The 13,510-nt window shown below is 37.9% G+C and overlaps 1 protein-coding gene across 2 annotated transcripts in view; it reads left to right on the top strand.

Annotated features, from left to right (window-relative positions):
* The window catches only part of LOC140728281 (dynein regulatory complex protein 11-like), a 184,387-nt gene extending 171,392 nt beyond the window's left edge, over positions 1 to 12,995 (top strand). For both annotated transcript variants that reach the window (XM_073046777.1, XM_073046778.1), the window contains exons 16-19: positions 2,562 to 2,648; positions 4,197 to 4,374; positions 8,821 to 9,059; positions 12,500 to 12,995. In XM_073046777.1, coding sequence (XP_072902878.1) covers positions 2,562 to 2,648; positions 4,197 to 4,374; positions 8,821 to 9,059; positions 12,500 to 12,643 — 648 coding nt within the window. In that variant the 3' untranslated portion in view covers positions 12,644 to 12,995. The remainder of the gene's footprint in view (positions 1 to 2,561; positions 2,649 to 4,196; positions 4,375 to 8,820; positions 9,060 to 12,499) is intronic.
* The last annotated feature ends 515 nt before the right edge of the window (positions 12,996 to 13,510 follow it).

Genomic DNA, 13,510 nt, shown 5'->3' with positions numbered 1-13,510 from the left:
CCTGGCAACATCCACCATTTTTTGGCTCTTTCCAGATTAGCCACATTCTTTCTATAATAGGTGACCGAAACTCCAAATACATCTTCATCAACATCTCATACAACTGCAGCAAAATGTTCCAACTTCTATACCCATATACAACTTCATCCCTAACTGATGAAGGCCAGTATGCTAAATGCCTTTTCTACCAATCTCTACCGCTTTCAACAATCTATGCACGCACTCTAGGTCCCTCTCTTCCATTACGCTCCAGTGCCCTACCATTCACAGTATAAATTCTATGCTGGTTTTACGTTCCAAAATGCATCTTCTTACACCTATCTATATTGAAATTCATTTGCCACTTCTCAGCCCACTTCCCTAACTGTTCACAAGCCCTCTGTAATCTATGATAACCTCCATCACTATCGAAAACACCTCCTAATTTTGTGTCAGGTGCAAAATTCCTGATCAAGCCTTATGTATTTACAAACAATCATTTACATAAATAGCATATAACATTGTTACCAACATTGATGAGTGTGAAACAACACTAGACACCGGCCTCCGTTCTGAGAAACAACCCCTAACATCTACCTTCTGCTTCCAATTCTGAGCCAAATTCTGCTGTAATAATGGTTGTCACTTAACTAATGGAATGTTTGTGTCAACAGCCTGGGTCTCCCAATTAGAACTGTATTGTCTTTCAACACTCTGGAATTGCTTTCCATGTGGTCACCACTTTATTGTCATTGGACTTGGGCTCCTTGCCTTCTTGGCAATATCTACTGCCACTCTAGAATTAATAAAATCCACCTCCAAAAATCTAAAAAAGAGTGTGGCATGGCTTTACCTAACTTTCGCTTATATTATTGGGCAGCTAATATACATTGTGCTACCTTCTGGTCTTTCTTCCACGGCCAACCCGAGTGCCCTAACTGGGTGGCAATGGAGTTGAGCTCCACTAAAGAATTATCTATATCTGCACTTCTTGGCTCTGCACTCCCTAGTAGTCTGCCCAGATCAATAGCTAATCCTCTGGTTAGACACACTTTGCATATATGGGCTCAGTTCAGGAAATGCTATGGTTTCCAGGGGTTTTCCGTTTCTGGCCCTGTCGCACATAATCACATTTTTTTACCTACTACGTACGATTCAGCATTCCATGTTTGGTATAGGAAGGGCATTAGACATTTTGAAGATCTCTTCATTGATAATCGCTTCGCTTCTTTTCAGCAGCTCTCTGTTAAGTTCAACCTGCCTAACGCTCACTTTTTCAGATATCTCCAAATCCGACACTTTATTGCTCCTTTAATTCCTAACTTCCCTGAAATGCCTGCGAAAAATGCTATGGACCTATTTCTTTCCATTAATCCACTAGGTAAAGGTTTAATATCAATTATCCGAGATAAACTAGCAGCCTTACGACGGGCCCCTGTGGATAAAATTAAAATGGCCTGGGAGCAGGATTTAAATATCTCCTTATCCGAGGAGAGCTGGGACTCAGTTCTCAAATCGGTTAACTCAACCTCTCTTTGTGCTCGCCATTGCCTTTTACAGTTTAAGATTGTTCATAGAGCCCATATGTCTAAATCTAAACTATCTCGATTCTACCCTGGCATTAGTCCGCTCTGTGATAAATGCAAGAGGGGCGTGGCCTCTCTCATCCATATGTACTGGCTCTGTCCTAGCTTGGAGAAATTCTGGAAAGATGTCTTCACTACATTATCGGGTATTCTGAATCAGCACCTAGAACCAAACCCCTTAATTGCTCTGTTCGGTTTTTGGGGCAAGACAGATTTATGTCTGGGTCCGACCAAATGCCGAATACTATCCTTTGCCTCTCTCCTGGCGAGATGCTTGATCCTCCTTAGATGGAGAGATGTTGCCCCGCCCACTCATGCGCAATGGCTTAACGACATTATGGCCTGCTTGGACCTCGAAAAAATTCATTATTCAGTTCTTAATTCGGATCTAAAGTTCCATAAGGTCTGGGGACCTTTTATCGAGTACTTTCATAACCTTCCTCTTGACTAGGGTTTTTTTTTCTTCTTTTCGGTCCCTTGCTTTCAGCTCCCTTTTTTTTTCTGGTAGTAGGCATTATTATCCTCTGTTGCTAAGTGTATTCACAGTCTGGGAGTTTGACTGTCCTGACCTATACTCTTTATATTGTGTTGTGGTCGGTCTGGAGTTGTTTTTTTTTCTTGTGTTGTGGGGCTTGGGGAGGACACTAAGCTTACTTGTCTTTAATTTAGGTGCTTTTTTGTTAAATTCTCTTCCTTTGTAGCATATTGTTATTGTATGCTTAATTTTGCACTGTATTAATGCTCCTCATTGGGATTTGGGGTTTTTAATTTGTAAAATGTTTTGAAAAACTAATAAAAAAAAATTTAAAAAATTTATCTACTGCCAATATCAATAGCCATTATACATCTATAATTGGTTTGGTTGATAATGACTTACAAGTTAAACAGCTCTCACAAATCAGTAGTTGCACCTGATCTTCATGCCCAGTCTCTCTGTGTTATGCGTGGGCATAACTACATTAAGATTTAACCCTGCTGTGTTGTTATTTTATTCAGGTTGCCTGCCTGCTGCAGCCTTCAGTTGTATGGATTGATAATGCAGAGAAAACTTTCTACAAGAAGGTTCCAAAATCAGAGAAGGGGGTATGCACAGCCTTTTTTTGTGTTAAACAGTTTTGAAACTATTAATTGGCCATAGATTGCAACAGCTGGTTCTGAAGTATCTTTAACAGCATCATCAAAGTAAAAACAGGTAGCACAGTCTGGTGCTCTTAGTTTTATACCAAGCAACTAAGACTTTATAATTCACCTAAAAATGAATCTACCAACTCTTTCATAATGTACCCAGAGTGCTAGGGCAAGGCCTGAAACATTAGATGGTCATCTGGTCTTACCAAACTATCAGTGCGACTGATGTACTTCAAATCACTATGAAGGCTGCACTACATGTGAATGTTCTGGAAAGCTTGAGATGTCAGGATCTGGTATAACTGGGAACCTGTCTGGCCCTTGTACTTCTGATCGTGTCATAAGCAAACTTAAAAGGTAGCCATGAGTAAATCCCAATAAAATAAAATATTGCTTTCTATTATTTTTCAAAACTATAACTTTAATATTTGTTAATTAAATTTGATTTTCTTTTATTTAGTTATTTTTATTGGGGTTAGAAAATGTTAGAATTTTGTTTTGTATAAGTGGAAATTTTAAAGCAAAGGAAACCTTCAAATGTGATGCTCTCTTCCTGCTGGATATTCTGATTATTTTTACTGACAGTGACTAGCATAACACATCATTGAAAGAATTCAACAGGATGTGGAGGGGTTTGAGAGCCTGAACAGAGGTTTGTTGAGTTCATTGTATGATTAAGTGTGGCAATTCAAATATGTTATAGAATAAACATTTTTTGAACATAAAAGTCTTCCACTGTATATACTTCTGAAAACTGGTAAAAGTGATTAACTAGCTTCCATTCCTTCCTAAGGTGCTTTGTGCTTAGTTTACAAATCTCTGGCAAACCATCTCCTAGAAGCTTACTGATTGCTTCCTTCACATCTATCATACTGTTAAAAAATGCAGTTTCTCTACGTCTGTGAAAGGCTTCCTCTGATTGCTGTCGCTAGTCTCCAAAATAATTCCATCGATTCAAATACAGACCACAAAATTCTATGGGGACTTGTAACCTTGATCAAAAGCAATGTTCTGTGACATTGGTACTGTTAGGGTCAGCATCAGCGCTGTGGAGCAGAAGGGAATGTTCCCTGCTCACTTCATCAGAGGATTACGTCATTCAAAATGGTACACCCAATTTACAAGAATGTATAAACTGACCAACTTCCTTCCATTACATTTTCTAAATGTTTGAATGTTTCCTTGTATTCATTAATGCAGTGTGACAACCTTTTAGATGCAGTTCTACTTAAGTGTGATGACCTTGCTGAATTCATGGTTAATTATATGTAGATAGATAAAACAGCATCTGTCCTGTGTCCCATTGCTGTAATGCGGCACCGTAAATCTACTATATGCAAGAAAACAACCAATAAGAACAAGGTAATTTCTAAATACAGAACAAAGTACTTTCTGTAATATAGAAAAACAATACCTGAGAGCCCTTTGGAAACACAATACTGTGAAAAGTTCAATTGAACGTTGTTCATAGCATCAAGTTTTCCCTTATCTCATCTTAAACAGTTGGATCCAAAGAGATTGAAGAAACCTTTCCCAAGTATACTTAAATCCATGAAAGCAGAAGATCGTGTTCTCATTGTTGGCACAACACAACAACCCTTTGATGCAGAATTAAAGTCTTTCTGTCGGTCTTTCCAGAAAATTATACTTATTCCAAGACCAGATTACACGTCTCGATTTGGTGAGTATGGAGTGAAGACTTTCCCCCTGAGGGAGGTAGTTTAGAGACAAATATAAAGGTATATCTACATCTCTATAGTTACTGTGGGAGGAGGAATGGACAAGTAAGATTCCCACAAATCTTACTGACGGTCATAGTTATACAGCATGGAAACAGGCCTTTTGGCACAAAGTGTCTATGTCGACCAAGGTGTCCATCTAATCTAGTCCCATTCACCCATTCTAAACCTTTACAATTCATGCACCTGTCTAAATGCCTTAAATATTGTAATTGTATCAGCCTCTACCATTTTCTCTGGCAGCTCATTTCATATATGCACTACCCTCTCTGTGAAAAACTTGCCCCTCGGATCTCTTTTAAGTATTTCCCCTCGTATCTTAAATCTATATCCTCTAGGTTTAGACTCCCCTACCCTGGGATAGAGATCATGACCATCTACCCTATCTCTTCTCATGATTTTAAATACCTTCCTAATAGAGTCATAGAAAAGTGCAGCACAAAAACAAGTCCTTTGGCCCATCTAGTCCATGCCAAAACATTGAAACTGCCTATTTCCATCAACCTGCACCAGGACCGTAGCCTTCCATGCGTTTACCATCCATGTACCTATATAAACTTAAGTGTTGAAATAGAGCTCGTATGCACCACTTGTGTGCACTTGTAATGCTACTGTGACACTGTAATTTGCTATGCGATCAATAAAGATTCTATATATCTATCTTAATAATTTTGAATTGAATATCAAGATATTTCAAATTTCTTTTAATTATTCCCTATTTATAAGTGATATACTATTCTTTAAACAATCGAATCTTAGTGCAAAGGACTAAGATTCATGTTCAGACATTCAGATCTATTCACTGACTTTCAAATTAAGTTTTATCTACTCACCCTGTGACATGGCTTAAACATCTGTCAGAGATGTTCTTTGGGTGGAGCTTGCTATTTGCAGCCTTAAGGCCATTCACTGTGCATTCCTCTCCAATCAGAATGGAGAGGTTTCAAGAATTAGAAGATCTGCAGTGGGTAAATGTGAATTGAGAGAGTAGGAGCACAGCCACCACCCAGAAATTCTGATCTATCACTTTTCATCTCACTTCTTTGCGCCTTCAGGCTGTGACTGTTTCCAAAGAAGAAATTATGGACTTTGATATTCATATCAGTGAAAACAGGAATGATTATTGATGACCGACATATTCTAATGTCAGAGTTGAAGAAATGGTTTTACTTGTAAAATACAAACCTTAATTTGTAACAAATTCTTGACTCGGCAGATGGTGCTATAATATGCTAGTTCAAATAAGAAGAGCTTCAAATAATGGGTAGGTGCACAGTGTAGCAACGTAACTCTGTTAGTTTATTTTTCAAAGCATGAGCCTGTTTATTTTAAAATTTGGACTTCCATGATAAGCATTTTCTAAACAAAGATTAAGAAAACAAAATAAGGTGCAAGTGACAAAATATGAGATATTGAGGCAGTTTTTCAGAGAGCAAGCTCCTAAATTTAATCAGGAAGCAATTTGGAATTGTACTGAATAAAATGAGGAGGAAGATTTGAGGATTTTATCCATTTTTAGTACCAGCCTAATCTCTTGCACTGTAATTCTGCGTTCCTCTCTTGATTCCTTACCTTGGTCTTAAGGGATAGTAAGGTGGATAAATCCCCAAGGTCTGATCAAGTGTATCCTTCGACAATGTGGGAAGTTAGAGAAGAAATTGCAGGGGCCTTGGCAAAGATACTTGCATTATCTTTAGCCATGGATGGTGAACCAGAAGATTAGAGGTTGGTTAATCAGATGAGTGATCATCTAGAAATATCCTTGTACTATCAGAAAGCACTGATCAGCAACATTCAGCATGACCTTGACAAAGTCCTATTGGGGAGGTTGGTCTTGAAAGTTACATGGGATCCAAGAGACAAATGGCTGTGGAGGGCTATTCTGATAGGAGGCCTGTGCCCCATGGTGTGCTGCATCAATTAGTGCTAAATCCATTTTTGTTTGGCATCTACTGTATATTTACAATCTGAATAAAAATGTAGCTGGTATGGTAGTAAGTTTTGATGACACCAAAAATAATGCTGCAGTGGACAGTGAATAATTGAGTTGTGAAACCAGTGTTGTAGAATGACACGACATAGGAGTACAGGCACTTAATTCCCTGAAAGTATTGACACTGGTGGGTAAGGAAGGCCCTTGACATGCTTGCTTTTATCATTCAAGGCATTGAATATAGGAGTCAGGATGTTATGTTACATCTGTACTTGTGTATTGCAAGACCACGTGGAGTATTGTGTCTGGTCACTCATCTAGTGGATAGATGTTATTCACAAGCAAGTTATCATGACTGGAGTGCTTGGATTATAAAGAAAGGGTGAGACATTTACCTGGAGGGTGGAGTCTGAGGGGTGACAACGTTTGTCATCTATATCGATGATCTGCATAATAATATGGTTATCTAGATCAGCAAATTTGCAGATGACGCCAAGATTGGGAAAAATGGGCTGAGAAATGGCAATGATGACAAGTGCGAGGTTTTGCCCTTTGGTAGGACCAACCAGGTAGGTCTTACACAGTGAACAGTAGGGCTCAGAGGAGTGTGGTAGAACAACTGGATCTAGGAATACAGGTCCGTAATTCATTGATGATTCAAGTGATGGCATGTGTAGATAGGGTCGTAAAGAGAGCTTTTGACACACTGACCTTTATAAATCAAAGTTTTGAGTACTAGAGATGGGATGTAATGTTGAAGTTGTATAAGATGTTGGTGAGGCCTAATTTGGAGTATTGTGTGCAGTTTTCGTCACTTACCTACAGGAAAGATGTAAATAAGATTGAAAGAGTACAGAAAAAATTTACAAAGATGTAGCCAGAACTGGAAGACCTCAAAACTGTGGTGATGCTTATCGACTTCAGGAAAAATGTGTCTTTTCCCCACCCACTCATCTTCAACAACTCTATAGATAGCACCATTTCAACCTTGTATAGGACCTCATGTGGGAGAACCATAACTCCTTTATTAACCAAAAGGCTTGGCAGAGGATGTACTACTTGCAGCAGCTGCTAAAATTCCATCTTCCCCAGAACATACAGGTGCAATTCGACACTGCTATCACAGAGAGTATCCTCGCATCAGCCACTGCTGTCTGGTTTGGTGCAGCATTCTCTCATATTAAACGAAAACTACAGCAAACTGTCAGGATGGCAGAAAAGGTCATTGGGTGCACTCTACCATAACTGCAGGACTTGAAAGTATCCACGACAACAAAGCCAGCTGGAAAATTCATTACAGACATTACCCACACAGCAGGCTGCCTTTTCCAAAGCTCCCTTCTGGAAAGCACTATAGGACTATTAAAACAAAAATGTTATGCCATCTTATAAACCTCTTCCCCCAGATAGTTCATCTGATCAACTATTCTAGTCAGCCACCTCTTCTATCTGTTACCTCAGTTACTGCACTGTAAACAATTTAAACTATTTTTATAATGCTGTTTACATTGTAAATTTATGCTGGTATGTATGTGTTTATGCACATTTTATTCCGTATCTATACTTCCAACTTTACTTTTACGCAATTGTTTATTCTCGGTCATTGTTGAATGTTGTTTTATGTTGCATTTCACACCAGCACACCACAGCAGATACCTAATACCTTTAAATATATGTTGCAAATAAAGTTGATCCTTGATGCACCACAATAGCATAGAGGTTAGCAGGACTACTTTGGCCCAGGGCTTCAGAGTTTGGAATTTATACATTCCTTCCTGTGAACAAGCAAGTTTATTCTGGGTGCTCCGGTTTCCTCCCACATTCCAAGGGTGTATCAGCTGGTAGATTAGTTGGTCATTGTAAACTGTCCTGTGATTAGGCTAGGGTTAATTATGTGGTGCAGCTGGAAGGGCTTGTTCTGTGCTGTATCTGAAGATAAATAAATTGACCCTTTCATGCCTAGCATTAAAAACTAAGCAGAAAACTGATCAAAGTTTATAGGTTAGTATGAGAATTCTTGCACTTGAGAGTCAGAAGCTTGATTTCACTTTGCTAAGTAGTTTACTCAAAGGATATATATATCATTTAAAAATCAAAGAAAATTAGGCATAGTTTATTCACATTAAAAATTGTGACCATTTAAGCCACATTTGACTGCACCCTGATTACATGCTGAAGAAGCTTAAGGCGCAAATATATTTGGTATGCAAAATCAAAGTACATGGTGTACTGGTGACTTTTATATTTTTTCACCAAAAATTGCATGTGGCAAAATGAAAAGGATAGTTATACAACATTACTTTATCTCCAACATTAATGGAAAAACATGTTTAAGTGTTCAGCTTAAATATTTCATCTCTCAGAATCAACAACAATTGCAGACTTTTCTTAAGGTGTTATTGTGTTATTATTTGAAAGTAGTATATAATTAGAATTCTTATGTTTCGTGTATTAGTGTTATGGAAGAGTATAATCCAACAAAATGGTGGGATCCTGACGAATTCATTGGATCTAAGTTCCTTGGCCAAGATCACTGATGGCTATACGCAAGGACACCTTACTCAAGCTGCAAAGGATGTTCTAACTGAACGACGTATAAAGCAGTTACACACTAAACCTCTCTCTGCAGTAGAGTTCATTACTCCTCTGGCCAAGCAGGAACCTGTATACCAAGAGGAAGAGGAATCATTCAAGGTAAAGAGTCATTTTTATAAAGTTTTGATACTAATTTGGTGACTAAAGCAATGTAAATGGTGTGATTGTAATTTCAGAGAGAAGCACGTTAATAAAAGTCATTAATAAGTGGTGAATTGGTATTCAAAAGATGCAAGATTTGTTCTGCCAAAAATGAAGTGGTTTTGAGCAGATGCCTGCTACATTCCGACACAAAGAGCCAACAGGAAAAGATGGAATTCCTAGTCATCTGACGTACTCTGGACATTTTCCATTAGACTGCTCAAGTTTACTGGCAACATTAACCTTTAGTGCCCATGCTTTTTTGGAAGACCTTGCTATATTTTTAGTGTTTTCTTTCTAGCATCCCCACCAACTTGTAACTTCGGGATGGTTTCACTAATTAAGCACTTCGAACTCATTTTCACCAGGATCATTGGGCAATAACCTTTGCTGTTGGATATTGTCCCATTAACGTCAGAAGATAGTGAGATCTGTCAGTGTACAACACCAGGATTATATCATGATGGTTAGTTTTTAAATGTGTAAAAGGTTATAAATCAGTTGCAAATGTCTAATATCATCAGTACTTATCATTAGAAAGGAGAGGTATGCTGGAATTTCCCCCCAATGCCACCAACAATATGCATTTCAAAGACTTGCCTTATGCTGGCAGAATACTTCAAGCTAAGCTGACTATTTTTTATGAATTGATCCTGAAGACTACAAGGAATAGTAATACAACTCAGATCAATTTTTCCTTGATTTCCATACTTAAATTTGAAAACAGATATGATTTGATATTCTAAACCACTCACTATTGTGCCCCACATGGATAATAAGTATTTTAGCATATATAGAGACCCAAATTTAAAAACAGCATAATGCACATCAACACCAGAAAAGGAAAAAAGGTTAATTCTCTTTGAGAGGTTTTCATATTTCTTATAATCCTCAGTTGCTGTCTTGTCTGCTGTGACTTTCCCATATATTCTGATCCCAAAATTCATATGAACTATTTCAGGAAAATATCAAATTGCCTGCGCTGTTATTCAGAGTTACTATGATGGAAATGGAGGGAAATTAATCCTGTAGACGCAGTGGGATTAGTTTCAGTTGGCATCTTGATTGGCACAGACATCATGAGCTGAAGAGCCTTTTCCTGTCCTGTACTGTTCTATGTTCAATATGATTGTGGCACCATTTACCACAGTAACATTTTCTTGCACTGAATCCTTGTCCGTTATTTTCCCTAATAATAAAAAAAATCTATGAATTTCATCTTGAGTATATTATGGTGATTGCACAACCCTTTTGATGGAGGATTCCTTGTTATCTATCAATGAGTTCTGTGTCTTAAACCCTGTCTGACCTGATAAATTCAGAATTAGTTACCTTACAGTCAGATTCTTTTGGCATTCCTGTCCACATTATTTTAAGGAACAGCCTGCTGAGGCCACCTGCTAAAACAGAGGCTGGGATCCGGGTTGGGGTCAATCTGCTTGCAGTTTGTTTGGTAGCGTTATGCAGCTCACTGCAGCAGAGGCACAGAATGCCCTTTAAATAATGCCCAGATTGAACATTCGGATGTTATTTGAAGTATTTTTCTCTGTGTAAAGACAGTGACAATATATTTTTTTTTCAGAAGTTCAGTGGTTGAAAAGCTCACTAGAAATGTGTTTTGAACTTCATAAGAACATAAGAAATAGGAGCAGGAGTAGTCCATCTGGCCCATCGAGCCTGCTCTGCCATTCAATAAGATCATGGCTGATCTGGCCATGGACTCATCTCCACTTACCTACCTTTTCCCCACAACCCCTAATTCCCCTACTATGCAAAAATCTATCCAACCTTGTTTTAAACTTCCTTATCCTATTGATGTTGCTGAGTTCACTGGATGGCAGGGTACATTAATAATCATGTCAAGAAACCTGTCACTGTAACATCTGGTTCTGACTCACCCTGAAATGTGTGCAAATTACATAATGGCACATTATTGCAACTCTTAACTGTATATCCAAATGAATTTTAAACCTTGGTTTTTAATCACTATTACACACTTCAGAGCATTGGAAAGAGTGGCCACTGCACATTTCTTGTGGAGATGATGTCTGGTCTACTGAGGGTACTCTCCATTGAGTTGTGTGGCTGTATTGTACTAAATGAAATAGATTCAGAACAGCACTACAGCGCAGCAGTGGGCATCGTGAGATGCACTTCAGCAACAACAGAACTGAGCTCCATCACAGTGCATAAGCTCAATGAAAATAAGGTGATGCCCACAGCATGCTGAAGAGTGGAAGCAGAATGCTACAGACAGACATACTTTATTGATCCCGGGGAAAATTGGGTTTCATTACAGTCGCACCAACCAGGAATAGTGTAGAAATATAGCAATATCATCTTTGAAGCAAAACTAGAGACAAACAATTTTTCCAAAGTCCTACAGTCCTCCACATGCTTTAGTGGGCAACCTCAATACAACAATCATCCCCATCTTTAATGGTGATTTCACTGCATACAGTTGACAATACTGGAAGTTTTACAACCCGCCTTCCAGTCATAGAACACTACAGCACAGTACAGGTCCTTCAGCCCTCCATGTTGTGATAATTACTCATGTGGAGTAATTATTTGTCTCAGCCATTTCCTAAGTTTTCAACATCCCATAAGCCAAACAATTACATTTACTCGGCATATGTTCAAAGCATGGCTAAGACCAAGGAGAAGGAAAGTATATGGCTTTGACAATAAACTGGAAAAGGTATGGGTTCTGTCACAATGAAGAATTAGTTGCAACTGTAGCCAAGCTGTTCCAGTACAGTTAGTACATTGATTCACCACCGTAAAGTACTAAATTGTTCAGTTGTGTCCTGTCTAATAAACGCAGCACAGATCCAAAGAAGAAGCTTAGGATGGAATTTGGATGTCCAAAACTGTGTAAGCTCAGAGGCACAGAATGTCTGCTTCAACAGGATAGGATAGAAATTCAACTTGAGCATGAGTGCATTGTCCATTCATTTTGCACTCTGTCCAATATTCAGTATTAATGCATCCAAAAGCATTGTGCATCTACAGTCCATGCAGTCCCTTTGATTTTGTTATTTGTTCCTGAAGCATCACGTTCTGAGTATTTGTTGTCCATGTTATCATACCAGGAAAAGGAGATCAGTTTCTCCTTGAGGAACTTAAACATAAAATTGTCAGCAAGAAGAAAGAAAATATTTAGCTATAGATATGGGTAGATACAGATGGGTACATCTACATCAGGAAGTAACATGTTTATATTTTAGTTTTAAATCTTAGCTGTAATTGTGGTGTATAATTCATTGGAATTGCTTCCTTTGATTATAAACAAACATGCCATTGAATGTTGTGTGTTAATTTTAACTTTGAACTAGCTTTGTAATTAATATTGTACAGCAGTACACTGGAGGTAAATGGTTATCCTTTTCCTTCAGAATTGGTACATCAAAACACCTTTGGGCAAGAAGAGAGCAAAAGCTGCAAAGGAATCAGAAGATGATGGGAAGGAGAAGGGCCAAAAAGGAAAAGAAGGAAAGAAAGGAAAAGAAGGAAAGAAAAAAGGGAAGAAGAAAAAATAACATTCAGATGTTATGTATATGTTCTGTATATTGATATTGCATTTATTATTTGCTGTAAGCATCCTGTATATACATGTGTAAAACTTAAGAAAGTCATTGTCTATTATAATTAAGTTAATTGAAAAAATCAGTTAATAATGTACAAAGCAGTACATTATCTAATACATTTAGTTATTCACCTAATCATGTGATACTACTTCCAACAGCAAAATGAAATATAATGCAAATGGTTGCTGTAATCATGACTAGCTTAATTAATCATGATTATGAAATGCATATTTTGGTAATAAAAATACTACACAAAAACAGTTCCTGATGATGGTAAAATACAGGAAATCCAAAGAGAACATAACACACTATGCTGAATTATTTTGGTGTTTTCAAGCAAGTACTACAATATGGGATCATTGGTAAAAGACCCAAAGACCTTCAAGGCGTATGAAAGCACAGCCTCAGAAAAAGAGGCATTGGTTTATGACTGAGGCTTCTCTGAGGTATAGTATTACTGGGATTTACTGTTTCAGATCAGGTGTAAGTCCTGGTAACTTTTTATCTCAAAATGATTGATGTTCAATTATAGTAAATATTCAGATCTGAAATCATAGAAATTTGTCTGTTTTGGAATGAAAGGATACAAGACATACAGGAAAATTGAGGATCAGTGGAAGCAAAGCTTTGAATCGTTTCATTCCTCTCATTGAGTAAGCGTGGGCAGATTTATTAAACACTATTCTTCATTAAGGAATTGTTAGGATTCTTGTCAAGGATCACAAACTTTTCAAAACATGGAAGCAGATAAAATGGACATACTCTTCATTCTGAGGGAAAATATGTAAAACAAATGAAACAAAATCTCCCTTCTTTAAC

This window comes from Hemitrygon akajei, chromosome 5 (genome assembly GCF_048418815.1).
Source record: "Hemitrygon akajei chromosome 5, sHemAka1.3, whole genome shotgun sequence".
Lineage (NCBI taxonomy): Eukaryota > Metazoa > Chordata > Chondrichthyes > Myliobatiformes > Dasyatidae > Hemitrygon > Hemitrygon akajei.
The sequence above is the reverse complement of the archived record's forward strand: the minus strand, read 5'-3'. Positions and strand labels throughout refer to the sequence as shown.